General features: G+C 42.6%; 1 protein-coding gene across 1 annotated transcript in view; it reads left to right on the top strand.

Moving 5' to 3' along the window:
* The window catches only part of bcas3 (BCAS3 microtubule associated cell migration factor), a 430,682-nt gene that overhangs the window by 56,445 nt on the left and 352,708 nt on the right, over nt 1–21,529 (top strand). Inside the window, exons 11-13 of the mRNA XM_083984996.1 lie at nt 1,277–1,360; nt 7,793–7,966; nt 11,257–11,350. Coding sequence (XP_083841122.1) covers nt 1,277–1,360; nt 7,793–7,966; nt 11,257–11,350 — 352 coding nt within the window. The remainder of the gene's footprint in view (nt 1–1,276; nt 1,361–7,792; nt 7,967–11,256; nt 11,351–21,529) is intronic.

Below are 21,529 nucleotides of genomic sequence, written 5' to 3'. Positions count from 1 at the left end.
TGTGTGTGCAGAAGCTAATGGGACCTTAATAAACAAGAAACACACAGGAACACACACTCATCCATATCAGAAAAAGCGACATATTTACAATCCCCAACAACAAAAAAAAGCAGCATTTTTTTCTTTTTATATCTATTTCCTGCCTCTTTAATCTCTGTGGATAAACAACTCATTCCAAGAAGAGTCCACTAGAGATGATAACATTTTGAAAATCAACAGATGCAGAGTTCTTCTCTTCTCTTCTCTTTAATGGGATGGTTAAGTATTTACAAAAACCAGAACGATGCTGCTGCTGCTGCAATACGTTTAATGCATCACAGTGTTTTGGCGCTGACCCACTCAAGTAATTGACAGATGGGGCCGGTGTTTGTGTGACTGCTGCTGAAGGATTTCCAGAAATGACAAAATGTAGTTTTGTGAAAAGAGAGAGAGAGAGAGAGAGAGAGAGAGGTTGTATTGTAAATTGAATCAGAGCAGATTGGCTGTTTGGTTGTGCAACGATTCTTTGATAGAAAAACCAATTTTCCTGTGAAGAGTCTGAGTTTATTTCCCTCTGCAGGTTTTTAAAGGGATAGTTCAACATTTTGTCAAATTGGCCCATTGCCATAATCCCTATAGTCATAGCAGTAGGTTCGTTACCTTTAATTGTCGGTGCAAGCTATTTTTAGAACAGCGGAGCAGAGCCGTGAGCTGCTCAGAGCTACGCTACGGAGGCTAATGGGATTTCTTGGTTTCCCTCATCAAACTCATCAAATACACAATCCAACAACTCCAAAACGCTCTGGTGGACAAGTTGTGACCTGCACATTCACATTCATAACAGAACGTTACCAGACAGAGTTGTTTTAGAGGGAAATTCATGCAAAACCGCTGATGCACGTTGCCTTCAGGGACAGTTTTTCATCAAGCAGTCTCTGTATTTCCCTCTAAAACAACTCTGTCTGGTAACGTTGTGTTATTATCTCATAGCGTGGTGAATGTGCAGCTCACAACTTGTCCACCAGAGCGTTGTGGAGTTGTTGGATTGTGTATTTGATGAGTTTGATGAGGGAAACCAAGAAATCCCATGAGCCTCCGTAGTGTAGCTCTGAGCAGCTCACGGCTCTGCTCCGCCGTTCTAAAAATAGCTTGCACCGACAATTAAAGGTAACAAACCTACTGCTATGACTATAGGGATTATGGCAATGGGCCAACTTGACAAAATGTTGAACTATCCCTTTAAACTGTGTGTGTGTGTGTGTCCTGTGTTGATCTTTTTCTGTGTGTTTGTTTGCAGTTGATCCGGTGCCACCAGTCTCGTGGTGGAGCCTGTGGCGACAACGCACAGTCGTACACGGCGACGGTGATCAATGCTGCCAAAGTAAGTGACAGTACACACTGACAAACACACACACACACATTACACTGTCCACTTCCTCTTATATATAATAATTACTGAATGACTGGGCATCATATAACCCAAGAATTAAAATGTTAAATATTAAAGATATAAGTACAGTTTACGTTTAGAATATAAAACTTTCAGACACCTGAGTTCCTTTGATGGCCATTTTTTATGCATCTACACGAGGGATGCACCGATATCTGATATAAAGATGATCAGATATCGGCCCAGATGTTGACTAAAACATCTAGATCAGGTTTCAGATAATAAACCTGATCAATGAAGATGATCTGTTCACTTCAGTTCTGAGGGTTTAGGCTTTAATCTGACAGGACAGCTGTAGAGAGACAGGTTCCCCTTTCCCACCAAACTGGTTCCAGTGCTGGTTTGGAGATAAGAACCAATGATGCACCGATGAAATATAAACATAACATTAGGGCTGCAACTAATGATTATTTTCGTTATCGATTAATCTGTTGATTATTTAAACAATTAATTAACGGTTTGGTCAATAAAATGTAAAAAAAATGCTGAAAAACATCAATCAGTGTTTCTCAAACCACCAGACGACGTCCTCAAACGTCTTGTTTTGTCCACAAACCAAAGAGAGACTCAGTTTATTGTCATAAAGGAACAAAGAAACCAGAAATATTCGCATTTAAGAAGCTGGAATCAGAGAATTTGGACTTTTATTCTTTAAAAAACTACTCAAACCGATTATTTGCACCAGACTGGAACCAGTTAAAGGGACAGTTTAACATTTATTCAGATCCTCCTTTCACCATAATCCCTATAGTCATACGTAGCAGTAGGTTCATCACCTTTAATTATCTGTGCATGTTGTTTTGAGATCAGCGGAGCAGAGCCGCGAGCTGCTCAGTGAACACAATGGAGGTGCTGCTATGGGTATATAGGGATTATGGTGAAGGGAGGATCTGACTAAATGTTGAACTATGCCTTTAAGCACCGGCAAACTAGCACCAGATTCTTTTCGGTGGAAAACCTTTTTTTTTAATTATTATTTTATCACACATGGATCACATCTACCCACAAATGGTAAATGCTGCACAAGTTATAATAGTTGTTCTGTGCCAACTAACTGTGACACACTAAGAAGGCGGCGGCGTGACACCTACACGCCAACGGAACCGGTCTGGTCTCGGTCTCGGGTTCGGGTTCGGTGGTCTTCACTACAACGCTGCTCCTGTCGTATCTTTGAAAAGCAGGAAACATGAAGCAGAATGTGATGCATTCATTTATCTCACAAATATCTGTTTCCATCAGTGTCCATCCCATAATAAGACTTTTATTGATCAAGAGAAAATCCAGTGAGATCGACAGGACAAATGTTTTTTGTCCATTTTCATGACACTTAATCCAGTTTTACACTTTCCACAAGACATTTTTAATTCAGTATAACTCAGTGTGGATGAAACCGTGTGGATGGAAACACAGTGAGTGTGATCAGAAGAAGCTGCTGTTGTGTGTGTGTGTCTGTGTGTGTGTGCGTGTGTGTGTGTGTGTGTGTGTGTCGGCTGCACCATCTGTAAATGTGCTGACATCGGATCCACCTGGCTCCGCTGGCGAAACCGGTGCTGAGCTTATGAGACACTTCATCAACCTGCTGATCCGTTTCTCTCTCTCTGTCTCTTCCTCTGTAATCTACGTCTCGTCTCCGCGGGGGGGTGGGGGGGCAAGGGGGACGGACTCTGAGACGTCTCGCTAGCAGCCGGCAGCCTCCTTTGATTCAGCTGCTTGGAAAACACACACGGGGTCTAACTACCTGAACCCAGCTGCTCATATGGTTCTGGTTCTGTTGGACGGGATCAGAGCTGCAACAATAATCCATTAATCGCATATTAATCCATTATTAAATTAATCGTCGACTATTTTGATAATGTAATAATCAATTTGAGTCGTTTTTTTAATGAAATAACTTCCAAATTCTCTGATTCCAGCTTCTTAAAGGGATAGTTCAACATTTTGTCAAATTGGCCCATTGCCATAATCCCTATAGTCATAGCAGTAGGTTCGTTACCTTTAATTGTCGGTGCAAGCTATTTTTAGAACAGCGGAGCAGAGCCGCGAGCTGCTCAGAGCTACGCTACGGAGGCTCATGGGATTTCCTGGTTTCCCTCATCAAACTCATCAAATACACAATCGAACAACTCCACAACGCTTGCACCGACAATTAAAGGTAACGAACCTACTGCTATGACTATAGGGATTATGGCAATGGGCCAATTTGACAAAATGTTGAACTATCCCTTTAAATGTGAATATTTCTGGTTTCTTTGTTCCTTTATGACAATAAACTGAGTCTCTCTTTGGTTTGTGGACAAAACAAGACCCACGTTTTACCGGCTTTCTCTGGACTTCTGTGACTAAAATGACATCTGGTTTGTTACCGACGGCCGTCTGCCCGACTGCAGGTGAATGCAGCATCAGTGTAACGCTCCATTCCTCCTCACTGCGTTACCGTGGTGACTTTTCACAGACGCCACCTCGACCCGAGCCGGCAGCTCCGATGTCTCCGCTGAGTTTCCGTGGTTTCCTACCGTCACGCTGCCACTGAACGTAAAAACATGGCGACACCACATGGCAGCCAGCACCGAACTTACCCGCTCCATGTAGATATGAATGATATGAACGGCTCATTCAGAGCTGAAAGGAACACTTCAGTTTGTTGATGGGGGGGGGATTACTGATTAATGAAAAACAGACTTTTGAACCAAATAATAGATTTTCGAGAATAGATAACAGGAGAAGTTATACAATGTCCCTTTAAATAATCAACAGATTTATCGATAATGAAAATAAATCGTTAGTTGCAGCGCTGGACGGGATAGTTGATTAGTAGAGAGAGCGCGTGGATCCTGTCCTCGCAGGACGTCAAACAAACAGATCGGTGGCATGGTGGTGAGGTAGGGGGAGATGGTGGGGGGGTGGTATTGATATGCAGACAGGCAGTCTGCTCCCCGGCCCGCTCCTCATTTAGGACCATATATCTCAATATGGATGACAAGGTATCTCCTCCTGGGCTGTGGCGCGACACAGCGGCTCTGAGTGCTGCTGACGGCCAGACACATGGAAACAACAAGAAGAGGAGGGGGAGAGGGGGGGGGGCATTAAATTATAATGGCTTCTGTTTATAAGAACAGATTAAAGGAGAGACAGGAGAGAGAGTCCAACAACTATATAATAACAATAGAATCATATAATCATAATCATCATGTCTAGAAATAACCTAGAAATAACAATTATTCCATCATAATGTCTAGAAATAGGCCTAGAAATAACAATTAATTCCATCATAATGTCTAGAAATAGGCCTAGAAATAACAATTAATTCCATCATAATGTCTAGAAATAGGCCTAGAAATAACAATTAATTCCATCATAATGTCTAATAACCTAGAAGTAACAAATAATTGTGTCATAATGTCTAGAAATAGTCTAGAAATAACAATTAATTGTGTCATAATGTTAGAAATAGCCTTTAAATAACAATTAATTGCATCATAATGTCTAGAAATAGGCCTAGAAATAACAATTAATTGCGTCATAAGGTCTAGAAAGTCTAGAAATAACAATTAAAAGTGTCCAACAACAACAACATACAGCAGCTGAAGGATCCAGATCCAGATCCGGATGAGTCCAGGTGTCAGGACCAGAATCAGCCTCTAGGTTGTTTAGATGGAGACATGAGGTCCTAACAGTGTGTGTGTGTGTGTGTGTTCATGTGCTCTTCAGACATGACCCCCCCCCAGCAGGATCAATAGCTCCTGTTTGGACACCACTAAGAACTCCACAACTGCAGTGATTAGAAAACACATTAGTGTTGATCAATTAGGAGCCAAACGCCTTGCTTAATAATTGATGGCTCTGGAGGAATTTTACACACACACTAACACACACACACACACACACACACATACACAGTGTGTGTGTGTGTGTTAGTGAGCCTGGACACACAGAGACAGTGGGCGATCCTCAGACCCAACAAACGCGAGGCGCCACGCGCTATTGACAGGGCCGCCTCGTCTGAATGCCTGATTAGACTCTCCGGGGCCCCTTTACACTGCAACTACACACACACACACAGTCAAACACACACTGAGTCAAACACACACACACACTGGACTCCATTAGCCAAAGACAGTGTAGTAGGTGAGATAGACTCCACTTAAGCAGCACTATCCATTTCCCTCAATCGAGCCACAGAGGTGTGTTTGAGCCAGACACCCTGGCTGGGTCTTAAACGCACACAGAGGACACACACACACACACACGGTCATAAGTGTGTCTCGTGTGGCTACAGCGCTACAAGTCGTCAGCAGTCGGCATCAAGTGAACACACACACACTGAGCTCCATAATTCACTGTATCTCCTGTTACACTGCAAAACCTCAAAATCTTTCCAAGAATATTTGTCTTATTTCTTGTCAAAATGTCTAATTTCTCGTCAAAACTAATCTCTTTCCACTTAAAATAAGACTCATCGCCTGAAAATGAACTTGTTTTTAGATCATTTAACTTGTTTCAAACAAATTTTCACTTGAAATAAGTAGAAAAATCTGCCAGTGAAAGCAAGTTTTTTTGTGCTCGTAATAAGAAAGAAAAACTTGATCCACTATCAGGTTTTTCTACTTATTTCAAGTGAAAATGTGTTTCAAACAAGTGAAAATGATCAAAAAACAAGTTATTTTTTTATGTGATGAGTCTTATTTTAAGTGGAAAGAGATTAGTTTTGACTAGAAATTAAATTTTGACTAGAAATAAGACAAATATTCTTGGTAAGATAATTGAGTTTTTGCAGTGTATTGTCTCACTGACCTATGTTTCTATGTTTATTAAGATCCCCATTAGCATCTGCTTAGCATCCGCTGTTCTTCCTGGGGTCCAAAACATATACATGGAGACAATAATAAAAGAATACGCATTCACACTGGGCAATATAGACATAGACATAAAACAACACAAACCAATAAATACAGACAATGTAGAGTAGACCATATAGACAGGTACAAAACAATATACAGTATACCCCAACAACATTACATTCAATACATGACCGACACAACTATAACCCATATCCTCATACTTCTACTATAACCCATATCCTTATATCATGTACAACATCCTGAATAATGGAAGTGCATTTTTAAGTAATGTTATTTTAGAATTTCTTTTAAAGCATATATACTATTTATTTAATATAACTTGGCAACGAGTTCCATTCTTGCATTGCTCTGTATATGACTTTGCTCCTGGTTGATGTAGTTTTATATTTTGGTAAAATAAAACAACCTTCAGCTGCGTGTCTCGTTAAATAATTGTGTGTGTTGTTACTAAAAGAAAGTTTTTCATAGAAAATATATGGACTCTGTGGTTAAAACAGTTCTCAAAAAAATCATTAAAGAGTACAGAAGTCTACGGGTGAATTCCAGTTCCCCCCTCAGCCCTAGCCCTTGGCCCTAACCCTTCGTTTTACGCGTTCACATGAAGTGGTGGTCTCCCGATTCTGGTTCAGAAGTGGTAGGGCTATCTGGCCCTTCAAACTGAGATTTTTCAGGGGCACACTACGGACCGAGGACTATGACAAGTTTCCCAGAATACATCTTGCGGCAACCGGCAGCTGTTTTATTTCTCGCTGCAACGCTGTTATTACGTAACTTTGTTAAGTTTTAATATTTTTTCATGCAAGAAAGTAACTGTTTAGATCCCCAATGTGAGGTTGGTTTATCAAAACGACGGCTGTTTAGACTTTTGCTCCGATGTTTTTCGGAGAATTGAAGCTCCCAGAGCTCACAGAGGCAGCAGCCCGTCTGGAGAGCTCGTCAGCCGGCCAACCTTCGTCGTCATCCCGGGGAGAAAAGACGATCGCTTATTAACTTACCCGCAGGTTTTTAAAGGTTTACCACCGGGTAGTTACATTCTAAATGTTGGTCTCATTGATGAAATGTAACAATTGTGGCAATCGCATTAGTTTGTTTGAATGAATGCTTATGTGAAAGCCAGCAGAGACTACTGATGACGTATGTGATTGTTGAAGGGTTGTCCCAATTCGTAAGGGGTTGACTTTCAACCCCTACCCCTTGTAGCTCCGTTTCAAGGGGCAAGGGTTAAGGGCTAGGGGTAGGGGTAGGGATGGAAATTAGAATTGGAATTGGGACTATGTTTTACATCAAACCAAGACAGAGAGTCATGCATTCTTCTAACGTTGGTTCTGAAACCACAAAATAATGTCACACGTGCTGCTTTGTTTTGAATCAGTTGCAATATTCTTATGTTCCTTAGAGATGTACAAGACCAAACTGCAGAGCAATAATCCATGTGTGTTAAAACCAAGGCTTGAATTACTTGTTTTATATTTTGCTGTGTTAACACATAATGTGTGTGTTCCAGACGCTGAAGACGGGCCTGACCATGGTGGGGAAGGTGGTGACCCAGCTGGCCGGGACGCTGCCGGCCGGGACGCCGGATGAGGAGGGAGGAACGCCGCACAGCACGAGCCGGCGCAGCCCCCATAGCCCTGGGGTGGTGACCATCATCGACACGCACAGCGTGGGGGAGGGACAGGTGAGTCTCAGCTCCAAGCATCACTGGTTATTAGGAAAACTAACAGGAAAAAACTCCCATCATGCACTGGAGGTACATGATGGTCGGGTTGAATCAAATCAGAGTTTACACTCATTAAGTTAATTTAAAGAGTAAAGTAAATAAAGGAAACACCTCACACTGTAAAACATAACAACATCATCTCTTTAAAGTCAAAACATCCAAACACACAATGAGTTTTTTCGGTGACATTTTAATTTACAGGCCGTTAATAACATGATAATGTCAAGAAATAACAACTGATGATGATGATGATGATGATGATGATGATGATGATGATGATGATGATGATGATGATTTGGATGAAGATGAAGATTTGGATGAAGATGAAGATGATGTAGATTTGGATGAAGACGAAGATGAAGATGAAGATGAAGAAGAAGATGATGATGATGATGAAGATGATGATGATGAAGAGGATGAAGATGCTGCATGGATCCAGTAGAAACCCCTTCAGGACCCGTCATGTGGACTTGGATCCATCGTATGAAGAAGAACTGAAGGTTGAATAGTGGGTTAGTGGGTGAGCGTGCACATGGAGCCAGGTGTGTGTGTGTGTGTGTGTGTGTGTGCGGCAGGATCTCATCTCCATGGTTACAGAAAAAAGGCACAAAAAAAAAACCTAGCCTTTTTTTTTTATGGTGTAATTCTCCAAACGTCGATTAATCACTGAGCTGCAGCTGTCACACGTTTTAATGAGCCATGTTAGTGCAAAGAGTATACACACACACACACACACACACACACACACACACACACACACACACACACACACACACACACACACACGGCCTGTGGTGTGTGTGTGTGTGTGTGTGTGTGTTGTCCTATAAGTGAGACCGAAGCTTTCAGGAGCAGGCCTGCACTCTGTCACCGGCCGACATACTGTAACCGTACACCGGCCATAAACACTGAGTAGGCCAGGAGGGCAGAGTGAAATGAGATGAAGAGGAGGAGGAGGAGGAGGAAGAGGAAGAAGAGGAAGAGGAAGAAGAAGGTGGGAGTGAGGTTTTTTTGGGGAGAAAGCAGGAAAATGACAGAGGCGAGTTCCTGTGTCACTGCGGCGACTCGGGATATTCCCGTCTTCTTTCTGGATATGAAATTCCTTATTTGGCTTCATAACACACACACACACACACTTAAACACACACACACTTAAACACACACACACACACACACACACACTTAAACACACACACACACACACACACAAACACACACACACACACACACACACACACACACACACACACACACACACACACACACACACACACACACACACACACACACACACACAAACACACAGAGACACACATACACAGCGCTGGTCTCTCTGGAGGACACTCTGGTTTCAAAGAGCAGCAGCAGCAGGATTCCCTCACAGAACAACATTGTCTGGCTGCAGCGTAATAAAACTGATCTGCTTCATGTCACCAGCCTCTTTCTTCTTCTCCTCCTCCTCTTCCTCCTCTTTTCCCTCCTCTTCCTCCTCCTCCTCCTCCTCCTCCTCCTCCTCCTCCTCCTCCTCTTTTTCTCTCTTTTTTAATACTTAAAGCAGAAGTAAGCGATCCGGTCGTTTTGGCTAATGCTGCGTTCCAGGCAGGCTTTTGAAACCGTAAGTTACAGCTTCAAGTCACGACTTACGACTTTGTAGCGTTCCAGGCAACCCGCAACTCGCGTTTCTCCGACCTGTTGCCTGTGAAAGTGCACTATAACGGCCACTCGTAACTTCCGATCCGTGAACTCGTACCAGATCGAACTGGTACGACTTCACAGGTCGGAAAAACACGAGTTACGGGCTGCCCTGAACGCACCATAACTTCTTGTCAGCCGACGGAGTTAGCAGCCCCCGCCCTCGTCATGGATCTATTGGTCCTCGTCCCTACGTCACCACATTCAGGCGCCAAGGGGGCTGCACACACAGCCCTTCATGCTGTTTTCTCTCCTCATTGGATAAAAATTGTAGGATACGATAAATGTTTTCTCCTCGGCTCAGAGCAGAGCAGAGTGACTGACAGACCCGTGTTTCAGACCAAACACTCTATATAAGTGATTGCTGTCGGAAGATATAACTATTTAAGACTTATATTAACACAAAAATATCGCTTACTTCTGCTTTAATTGCAGGACTTCACAGATTATTGATTCACATTCAATGCACACATTACTTTTTAGAAATAAGAGAAATCCAACAAAATGTGTGTATTTTATAGTGAAGTACAACCGAAATAAAGTAAAAAAAATAGAGGTAAATTCATGCAAAACCACTGATGCGCGTTGCCTTCAGGGACAGTTTTTCATCAAGCAGTCTCTGTATTTCCCTCTAAAACAACTCTGTGTGGTAACGTTGTGTTATTATCTCATAGCGTGGTGAATGTGCAGGTCACAACTTGTCCACCAGAGTGTTTTGGAGTTGTTGGATTGTGTATTTGATGAGTTTGATGAGGGAAACCAAGAAATCCCATGAGCCTCCGTAGCGTAGCTCTGAGCAGCTCACGGCTCTGCTCCGCCGTTCTAAAAATGGCTTGCGCCGACAATTAAAGGTAACGAACCTACTGCTATGACTATAGGGATTATGGCAATGGGCCAATTTGCCAAAATGTTAAACTATCCCTTTAGATTTCATCCTTAATGATCTTAAAAAGGTCTTAAAAAGTCTTAAATTTGAGCTGGTGAAACCTGCAGAGATGACACTCCTCTTCCTCTTCCTCCTGTTTCCTGCTTTCTGATCTGTGTTGGTAACTCATGGCGACAGAGCGATGGATGGAAGGATGGATGGATGGATGGATGGATGGATGGATGGGGGTGGGAGATTTATTTTCCCGGCCTGTTTACGGGAAGAAGCTGCCCGTCATGTTGTGTTGCTGAAGCCACATGTGAGAAGCCACATCGCTGCCAAAGTAAATTTGTCCATATTTTAGTCTCTGAACCGCAGCGTCCTCCAGTCCCAGCGCCGTGACTCATCATCATCATCATCATCATCATCATCATCATCATCACACGGAGACACGGAGCGAGGCGTTGAGGTGTCGCCTCCTTCCTCCTCCTCCTCCTCCTCCTCCTCCTCCTCCTCCTCCTCCTCCTCTCAGGTGATGCTGGTGCTGGTTGTTTTCAAACCACAAGGGGGCGACGGCAGCAGAACCAGAACCTGCAGAGGAGACGGGAAAGTCCCACATTCACATTGTTAGAAAATTATTTGGACTTTCTTTCTTTGTGTGTGTGTGTGTGTGCATGTGTGTGCGCTGCAGGTCTTGGTGAGTGAGGACTCGGACGGAGAGGGAGTGGTGGCTCACTTCCCAGCTCATGACAAACCCATATCCTGCATGCAATTCAACCCCAGTGGTAAGACGCACTCACACACACACACACACACACACACACACACACACACACACACACACACACACACACACACACACACACACACACACACACACATGCACGCACACACACAGACACGTTTGCTCTTGAGGAAGGAGCTGGAGCAGAGAGCGGCCGTATTGAGTTTCCTGAAGGTTCAATGAGAGTGAGTTACAGCTGCAGTGATAATAACTCACTCTGGAACAAAACCTGTAGATTTGAGTTTGTGACGTTTCCGACCGGTCAGAAACACCGACACAAACATTCAGTGTGATGATGCTAAACCTTAGTTTCCTCTCGGCTCAGTTTGATGTTTCTATTTGACTTTGTAGAAACTAACTCAGATACATCTGGATCGACATATAACACACACACACACACAGTTGTGCTCAAAAGTTGACATACCCTGGCAGAATTTGTGAAATACTGGCTACATTTCAGAAAATATAATTGATAATGCAACAAAACTTTTTTTATTCAGAGTTAGTGGCTGGGCGAAGCCATTTATCATCACACAACTGTGTTTGATCTTTTTGAATCCTGTGGTGCAAACACCAAAATGGCCCTGATCAAAAGTTTACACCCTCAAAGTTTATAGCCTGATAACATACACACAGATTGACACAGACTGGTTTAAATGGCTACTCCACACCTTAGTGTCTGTGTATAAAAAGTCAATGAGACAAACACCTGCACATTTCATCCATTGCTGCACTGACTTTGCTGGATTCTTCAGTTACAAAATCTTCCAGGGTATGTAAACTTTTGAGGACAAAATAAAAACATGTATGTGAGTCAGGCAGCAGAGATTTCACAGTGATATGTTTCCTGCTGACAACAGGAACTGTTTTTTTGATTTAGTTTAAAGTCGGGAATATCATTTTTTACTATAAGAACATATTTTATGACAGTACACCGAGTCACCGTCGTCACTTAACACAGCGATCTGCTTCTCCAGCTTTTTCTCTGACAGTGTGATGATAAAGAAACAAACAGAATGAGATTAAAAAAGATAAAATAAAATATAAATATAGAGTTTTAAAGGGATAGTTCACCCAAAATTCAAATTTCACTCATTATCTACTCACCCTCATGTCAACTAAGAGCTGTGAGAATTTTCAGAGTCCTCCGTTCCTTCTCTGAGTTACGGGGGGGTCTGCGCAGCAGTATTTGTCCATATAATGGTTGTGAATGGACACCAGAGCTCTTCGTCCAAAAAGACACACCAAAAAACATCCAAATACCTCCATACTGCTCGTCTGTAATGTCCCTCTTGTATTGAAGCCCCGACATGAGAAATTGTTCCGAAAAAAATTAAATAAGTCTATATTTTAAGCTTGTTTGTAGCGGAAGCTCCCAGTGTCTCAGTTCACTGCTCTGCCTGTGTAAGTGCAAATCTCACGTGATTTGCACTGACCGGCGGAACAATTTCTCATGTCGGGGCTTCAATACAAGAGGGACATTACAGACGAGCAGTATGGAGGTATTTGGATGTTTTTTGGTGTGTCTTTTTGGACGAAGAGCTCTGGTGTCCATTCACAACCATTATATGGACAAATACTGCTGCGCAGACCCCCCCGTAACTCAGAGAAGGAACGGAGGACTCTGAAAATTCTCACAGCTCTTAGTTGACATGAGGGTGAGTAGATAATGAGTGAAATTTGAATTTTGGGTGAACTATCCCTTTAAAGCTTCATCATGAGGCAGGTGTGATAAAATATCTACTTCAGTCTCCTCCATCTAGATTCACAGCACTGTGACCATTTGTTTCCGTTTCCCATTTTAGTTTGACGCCGTATTTGCTGGTTTGATCTCCTTTTTTCTTCTTCTATATTTTACAATTATTTTTAATGATAAATTAAATCTCAGTAAAATTTAATTCAAACATTCCTTAAATCTTAAAGGGACATTGTATAACTTCTCCTGTTATCTATTCAGGAAAATCGATTATTTGGTTCAAAAGTCTGTTTTTCATTAACCAGTAATCCCCCCCATCAACAAACTGAAGTGTTCCTTTCAGCTCTGAATGAGCCGTTCATATCATTCATATCTACATGGAGCGGGTAAGCTCGGTGCTGGCTGCCATGTGGTGTCGCCATGTTTTTACATTCAGTGGCAGCGTGACGGTAGGAAACCACGGAAACTCAGCGGAGACACCGGAGCTGTCGGCTCAGGTGGAGGTGGCGTCTGTGAAAAGTCACCGCGGTAACGCAGTGAGGAGGAATGGAGCGTTACACTGATGCTGCATTCACCTGCAGTCGGGCAGACGGCCGTCGCTAACAAACCAGATGTCATTTTAGTCACAGAAGTCAAGAGAAAGCCGGTAAAACGTGGGTCAGGTAAACAATACCACATCGCCATGACAACATATTGTCACGTGTATTGTTTTGCCTTGTGCTGACGGACCACTTGTTTACATAGAGGCTTGTTTATGCCGTTACGTGCAGCAGCTGCCGTCCGTCTGCCGTCTGCCCAATTTCACGTGAATGCAGCATGAAAAATACGATTGGGTTGCTTGAGATATACAACCACAATGCTAGATGGGAGGAATTCTTACACAATGTACCTTTAAGTAGGAAAATTGATTCACAGGCAGATAAAAAAAAAAAAAAAAAACTTGGAACATTTTAAAATGAAAATCTGTTTAATCAATATAATTATTAAAATCTATAATTAGACTACTTATTAATTATAATATAATGATTATTCTAATTAATACAAATCCTTGTGATGATCAGACGGAGCAGCTGGATCAAGTTATATTTCCACCTTCTTTAAACATTGTGTTGAGTTGATGATGTGAAGTGAACGGCAGACATCTGATAAAAAAAACATCTAAACTATTTAGTTTTGTCCAACGCTGTGTTCAGTCAGTGAAGGCATCACTGAGCCAGAGACAAAGGGACAGTAGGAGCTTTGTCGGTGAGCCGTCGTACGTGTCTCAGGTTGTGTTCGTTGCCTGTTCCTCCTGTGATGAGTGTGTATGAGTGTGTGTCTCTGTGTGTGTGTGTGTGTGTGTGTGTGTGTGTGTGCGTGTGTGTGTGTGTGTGTGTGTGCGTGTGCGTGTGTGTGTGCAGTTAATAAAGGAGCTGTTGAGCGACGGCTCTCACCTCGTGACCCCCAGGCCCCAAGAATCCTTCACTTACCCTGAAACTCTGACTCAACGCCGCAGCAGCAGCAGCAGGATGATGATGATGATGTAGAGACAAAGACAGACCAGATCCTGACCCCCCCCCACCCCCCCATCAGAAACACTACCCAGTTCAACACGATTAATGTCACAAAACCTGCTCAAAGACGCATTCAAGTGCTGAAAACCTGCTCAGGAAAGATGAGTTCTAACATCCAACCAGAGAGTTTACCTGTGCAGGGTCACAGGGGGGCGGAGCCAATCACAGCTGACAAAAGGGGGGGGGGGGTCAGCTGGACACCTGAGTTTTAACATCCACCAGGTTTAAAGGGATAGTTCAACATTTTGGCAAATTGGCCCATTACCATAATCCCTATAGTCATAGCAGTAGGTTCGTTACCTTTAATTGTCGGTGCAAGCTATTTTTAGAACGGCGGAGCAGAGCCGTGAGCTGCTCAGAGCTACGCTACTGAGGCTCATGGGATTTCTTGGTTTCCCTCATCAAACTCATCAAATAAACAATCCAACAACTCCACAACGCTCTGGTGGACAAGTTGTGACCTGCACATTCACCACGCTATGAGATAATAACAGAACGTTACCAGACAGAGTTGTTTTAGCGGTAAATACAGAGACTGCTTGATGAAAAACTGTCCCTGAAGGCAACGCGCATCAACGGTTTTACATGAATTTCCCTCTAAAACAACTCTGTCTGGTAACGTTGTGTTATTATCTCATAGCGTGGTGAATGTGCAGGTCACAACTTGTCCACCAGAGCATTGTGGAGTTGTTGGATTGTGTATTTGATGAGTTTGATGAGGGAAACCAAGAAATCCCATTAGCCTCCGTAGCGTAGCTCTGAGCAGCTCACGGCTCTGATCCGCCGTTCTAAAAATAGCTTGCACCGACAATTAAAGGTAACAAACCTACTGCTATGACCATAGCGATTATGGCAATTAAGGTCGTTGTCATCGTCGTCGTCTTCACTTCCTGGACGTGGGTTCATGTTCAGATCAAACTCTTCCTCCGTGGTGCCTTCAGGTACCTGTGGAGTTTGTACAATGTGAGTTTACAATAAACACTCAACTAGAAAACTGGAGTAGTTCAGGTTCACAGAGTTCACAGACATAAACAAACCGTTCCACTGTAACTCATCATCTTCTCCTCGTCCCAGTTTCAACATGGCGGCGTCTTTTTCTCCATTTTCCTAAAAAACAAAACCCTGAGCCGAGAGGAAACGTGAATAATGTTCCTTCAAAATAAAACGAACCATGAACCTTCACCATTGTCCTCCGTCCAGCGACCGGCGCTCTATTAGTTATTATTTATTCACTCATAACTCTTCACGTTGACGTTTGATCCTGTTGTTTTCTACCTGGAGCTGAACTCTTTCTCCTGATCTGGTTTTGGTCAGAAAACGGTGATTCATGCTCTGGGCTCTGGGCTCTGGGCCGTGAACGCAGCACGGCGGCGGCGGCTGAGTCAGAGAGTGGACATGTTCTCCCTCCCTCCTCCTCTTCCCACCGTGACACTTCACACAGTCAACTTCAAACCTCCAAACACACTTTAAATCTTTCTGAGTCATTTACTCTGAGCCAAATCTAAAGGACTAATAAATGTTTAAATTACAACCGAAGCAGCAGCAGCCGCCGCCAAAACACACAGGTTCCCTCTCTTTCTTGTTGCTTTTTGCTTTTCCTTTTCCTTTTCCTTTTTTCCCCGTTTTTTTTCGTCTTCTGGTTGCAGTCGGGCCGTGTAATGAGATTAGGATGAATCTCCACGCAGCCGTAGAATAGAAACTCCTCTTTTCCATGGCAGCGCTGCTTGCTTTCATCACTGTTTATTCTTTTATCCGTGTTCATGTCTGAGCCGCCTGTTGTGGAGCGTCCTGTAATTAGAGGCCCAGAAGCCTCTCTGAGTGACGGACGGAGGTGGCTGAGCTTCCTCCTCCTCCTCCTCCTCCTCCCGTCTTCGTCTTCTCCTTCTTCTTGGACATGGCAGCGCCCAGAAAGATAGATTTACCAGGAAACAATGATACACTGCAAAACCTCAAAATCTTTCCAAGAATATTTGTCTTATTTCTTGTCAAAATGTCTCATTTCTAGTCCAAACTAATCTCTTTCCACTTAAAATAAGAATCATCACCTAAAAATGTACTTGTTTTTAGATCATTTTCACTTGTTTCAAACACATTTTCACTTGAAATAAGTAGAAAAATCTGCCAGTGAAAGCAAGTTTTTTGTGCTTGTAATAAGAAAGAAAAACCTGATCCACTATCAGATTTTTCTACTTATTTGAAGTGAAAATGTGCTTGAAATACGTAAAAAGTGTCTAAAAACAAGCTACTTTTTAATGTGATAAGTCTTATTTTAAAGGGACAACGAGGAGTTTTGGAAAAGCAAAGCGTTTTCACACTACATTTATGAGCCTCCGCGCACCGTGAAATTCTTTGACCGGCGCAAGACGGACTCATGTTTTCATTCATCAAGAATTAAAGTCAGAGGTTCGAAGACGATCAGGTACCGTCGTAGTTCCGACCATAAACGGCGATTCGGCGGCGTTATTCTCATGACTCGCCACGAAACCGAAAGTAAAGAAACGCTGGTCGGCTCGACCAGCATTTCCACCACCACTAATAATAACAAAATAACGATAGAGACAAAAGATATATTTATCGAAAATGGAGCCATTAACAAGTGTGGGTAGCGGAGATTCATCCACATTAACGTGAGACTTTTTTATAACTGAATAGAAACTCCTCATTGTCCCTTTAAGTAGAATGAGATTTGCTTTGACTAGAAATTACATTTTGACTAGAAATAAGACAAATATTCTTGGTAAGATTTTGAGTTTTTGCAGTGTATGAGTCAAACAGAGCCTGGAAAGCCCACAGGGTTCTGGCTGGGAAGAGTTATGTAAGAAACCCCAGTGGCTTGTGTGTGTTGGAGGCTGAACAGAGCCGGCTGGCGGTGGCCCGGCCGGTCGGTTGGTCGGTGGTGGCTCGCCAGTTTTCTTCTTGGTGTGGCGGCTGGCGGCGTTGCAGCAGCGCCCCGGTGGATCTGTGGATCTGTGGATCTATTCCTAGTGGTGTAATTAGAGGGACGCAGATGAAGTGCAGAGCAGCGGCGGCGGAGTTCGCTCTCGCTCTCGCTCTCTGTCTTTAACAGCTGCAATGTGTGTGTGCTTGTTTTCTTTCTCGTCTCGTCCTCCTCACTCGTCCTTAACGATCCTTGACTTGATGAGTAGGTTTCAGAGCCAAGGTCAAAATACACTCGTGTTTTGATGATGGCAGATATACTGTCTGTCCGACGGCCTGGAGCTGCTTCTCTCTTCTCTCTCTGAGCGTGAGTGGCACTAGATGGAGCGATTGATCCAGCTGCAGCAACACAACACAACACCACAGCTTAAACACATACAAGTATCACAACTAGAAGGCAAACTGCTGATTTAGACTTTACAATAACATGCTGCTAATTTTATAATCTCATCAAAGAGTAGGGGTGGGAATCTTTTACTATCTCACGATTCGATTCGATTCTGAGTTTTGGGGCTACGATTCGATTCAAAAGGATTTGATTCCTAATGATTTCTGCTTCAGTCTATCGGTGTGAAAAGATCCTCATAATCTACTCCAGTCTGCTTTGCAAGACAGAATGACTAAAGTGTCTTTTTCACATTTATTGAGTTTTAAACATTTATCCATGCTTAGATGGAATTGTTGTAACTGTTGCATAAAAGCAATATCACAAATTGCTTAAAGCAGATATCAGTGGAATGTTTTTGTTAATATAAGTCCTAAATAGTCCTATTTTCCGTCAGCAATCACTTACATGAAGTGTTTCAGCCTAAACACGAGTCTCTCCGTCACTCTGCTCTGCTGTAACCCGAGGAGAAAATTTTCCTTGTGGGATACAAGTGTTATCCAATGAGGAGAGAGAACGGCATGAAGGGCTGTGTGTGCAGCCAAGGGATGCGCGTGAATGTGGTGACGTAGCACGAGGACCAATTGATGCCTGACAAGGGCGGGGGCTGCTAACTCATGGTGCGTTCAAAGAAACTCGTACTTTGTGTTTTTCCTTCCTGTGAAGTCATACCAGTTCGATCTGGTACGAGTTCACGGGTCGGAAGTTACGAGTGGCCGTTATAGGGAACTTTCACAGACAACAGGATGGTAAAAACACGAGCTACGGGTTACCTGGAACGCTACCAAGTCGTAGTTGTGACTTGAAGCTGTAACTTACGGTTTCAAAAGCCTGCCTTGAACGCAGCATTAGCCGAAACGGCCGTGAAGCTGATATCTGCTTTAAGTAACAAAATTAAAAGTGCCTCTTTATTTAAAAAAAAAAATAGTGCAGTTAAACATGCTGCTTTTTAAATTCTAAGGAAATGGAGGCCGACAGCCAGCAGAGTTGTTTCATTTTTTAAAATCGATTTTGGGAGATTTTATATCGATTCTGAATCGTATTAAATGAGAATTGTGATTCTTATGTGAAGCGTTTTTTTGGCACACCCCTACCTATCAAAGAGACACAAAGTTTGTTTTATTTCTTTGTGAACGTGTGGAAAAGTTAATTTATGCATCAATTGATCAACACATTTTTCGTACTTATTGACTTATTATCAACTTGGTAACCTCCTCTGGTTGTTATTATGATGTTAAGTTGCATGTTTCTGACTGATCAGGATGGATCAATCAGGGAAGACCTGTCCAAGTAGTCGATAATCGATGTGATAATCAATGTCAGTTGTCGGGTGAATCAGCATCATTGTTCTCCTGCAAACAGTAGATTTAATGGAGAGTTTATTTTCTGAGCTGTGACCTCGCTCTTCTTCTTCTTCTTCTTCTCCTCAGACGAACGAGTCTCTGGACTTTTAAAATAATAAATGTGACTCAGACATTTATTCAAACATGAGAAATGAAATGACCGTCGCTCTCTCTCTGTGTGAAGGTGGTAAAACCTGAAGCATGTGCAGCTCTTATGTACTGAACGGGTTGAGTTAGAGGAGACACAGTTGAGCAGGACAGGAATCTACAGGACTGTGCATTAGTTTGCGGCTCTGTTGAAATGTTACCACTTTTTTGAGAAATTTTTACCACTTTTTTTCTAGAATCTTTTTAAAAACTTTTTTTTTTTTGAGAATTTTATCACTTTTTTTCTAAAAAAGTATTTTTTCCAGAAATTTCTCTACAATATTTCCACAAATTAATGCCATTGGCCCTAAATTGAACTGATTTCAATGGTTCTCAAAGTAGGGTCCCTGAGAGGGTTCAAGGGGGTCCCCAACTTTTTCTTGAAATTTTACCACTTTTTTCTAGAATTTTTAAACTTTTTTGTTTTGAGAATTTTTTGGAAAAAGGAGGTTTTTATACGCACATCATGCTGTAGGCTATTGAGGTGCAGGGCAATAAAAAGTAACGTAGGCACCTGATGAAGACCACACATGGTCGAAAACGTTTGTGCTGAATAAATCACTGTGACCTCCTGTAAGAGTGTGCGGGCAACCCTCTCTTTTTCTCTTTTGAGAATTTTTTACCACTTTTTTTTTTGTTTTGAGAAATTTTTACCACTTTTTTTTTGAGAACTTTTACCACTTTTTCTAGATTTTTCTTTCAACTTTTTTTTGAGGAATTTTACCACTTTTTTCCTAGAATCTCTTTAAAAACTTTTTTTTTTTGAGAATTTTTATCACTTTTTTTCTAAAAAAGTATTTTTTCCAGAAATTTCTCTACAATATTTCCACAAATTAACGCCATTGCCCCTAAATTGAACGTATACATTGACTAATATAGCAGCCAAGAGACGCTAGGTGGAAGGCAGAGCCTCCATTCTCCCTGGAACTAGTTACTAGTCATTGATTTAACCAGCACTAGGACTCTGGAGCTGGAGACAAGGGACACATGGAGCAGAGTTAAGGTGGAAATCCTGAAGAGTTCCTCTTTTAGGAACAAAGATGGCGTTTAGGTGGATGATATTGGTGTTTAAATTGGTTTTGGCTGTTTGCATTTACATGTGGACTAGTCTCTGTGTCTTCTGTCTCTTCATGAGATCCCAGACTGAACTCCATAACGTGGGATCTGAAGGAGGACTCATCAATTGACCCTGGCTGTCATTTTTGGGTCGTTGTTGTGCTTCGTGCATCATGGAGAAGAATCTAAATCTGAAGAGCCTCAAACTTTTGCACAGTACTTTCTGATATATTGATAATATGATCAAATTGACCCATTTTCAGAGGAAGATGTGATTCTCCATCCTTCATCAAAGCCCAGAGCGGCAGTAGAGGCGGCGGCGGCGGCTGCAGATGAATCCAGACTTGCCTCTCTCTCTGTCCCATAAACCAGATCCCTGCTTTAGCAACGGGCCGGTCGGTCTAATGAGTAGCCTGGTGCTGCCGAGCCCCAACCAGCGCCGCAGCTGGGCCGCCGCGCCAATAACTCCCCAACGTCCCCAAGTCTCACTGATGTGTGAAAGAAACCGAGCCGCCGCCGAAAAAACCCCAGCGCACCCACATGTTGAACACGAGGGGAATTCCCCCAGACACACACACACACACACCAACACACACACCATCACACACGCGGGCGGGTTCAGTCGGCCACACGTTCAGCTGCAGATTGAGCTGTGTTTTCACACTCAGACAGTGATTAACGCTCTGATGAGATTTACAGCAGCAGCGTCGCCTCAGAGCTGCGCCTGAACGTCACACGCAGGCCGCCGCCGCCGCCGCCGCTGCTGCTGCTGCTGTTGTTGTTGTTAAATCAGGTGACAATTGTGAGTCTTGATGTGAAATGATAAAGGTCGAAGTGTTTTTTTATTATTTTATCCCTGATTATGTACAGTCGGTACAGTAAACGCAACATTTTATAGACAATAGACCAGTTTATCTTAAAGTTTGTCTGTCAATCAATCAATCAATCAATCAATCAATTTATTAAAATAAATAAATAAACAGAGAGGACATTTATACACATAGACATAGTACACACACATTTACATACACACACGCATTCAAACACCCAAAAATGAATTAAA

Source organism: Trachurus trachurus (assembly GCF_905171665.1).
Source record: "Trachurus trachurus genome assembly, chromosome: 13".
In the NCBI taxonomy this organism is placed as follows: Eukaryota; Metazoa; Chordata; class Actinopteri; order Carangiformes; family Carangidae; genus Trachurus; species Trachurus trachurus.
The sequence above is the reverse complement of the archived record's forward strand: the minus strand, read 5'-3'. Positions and strand labels throughout refer to the sequence as shown.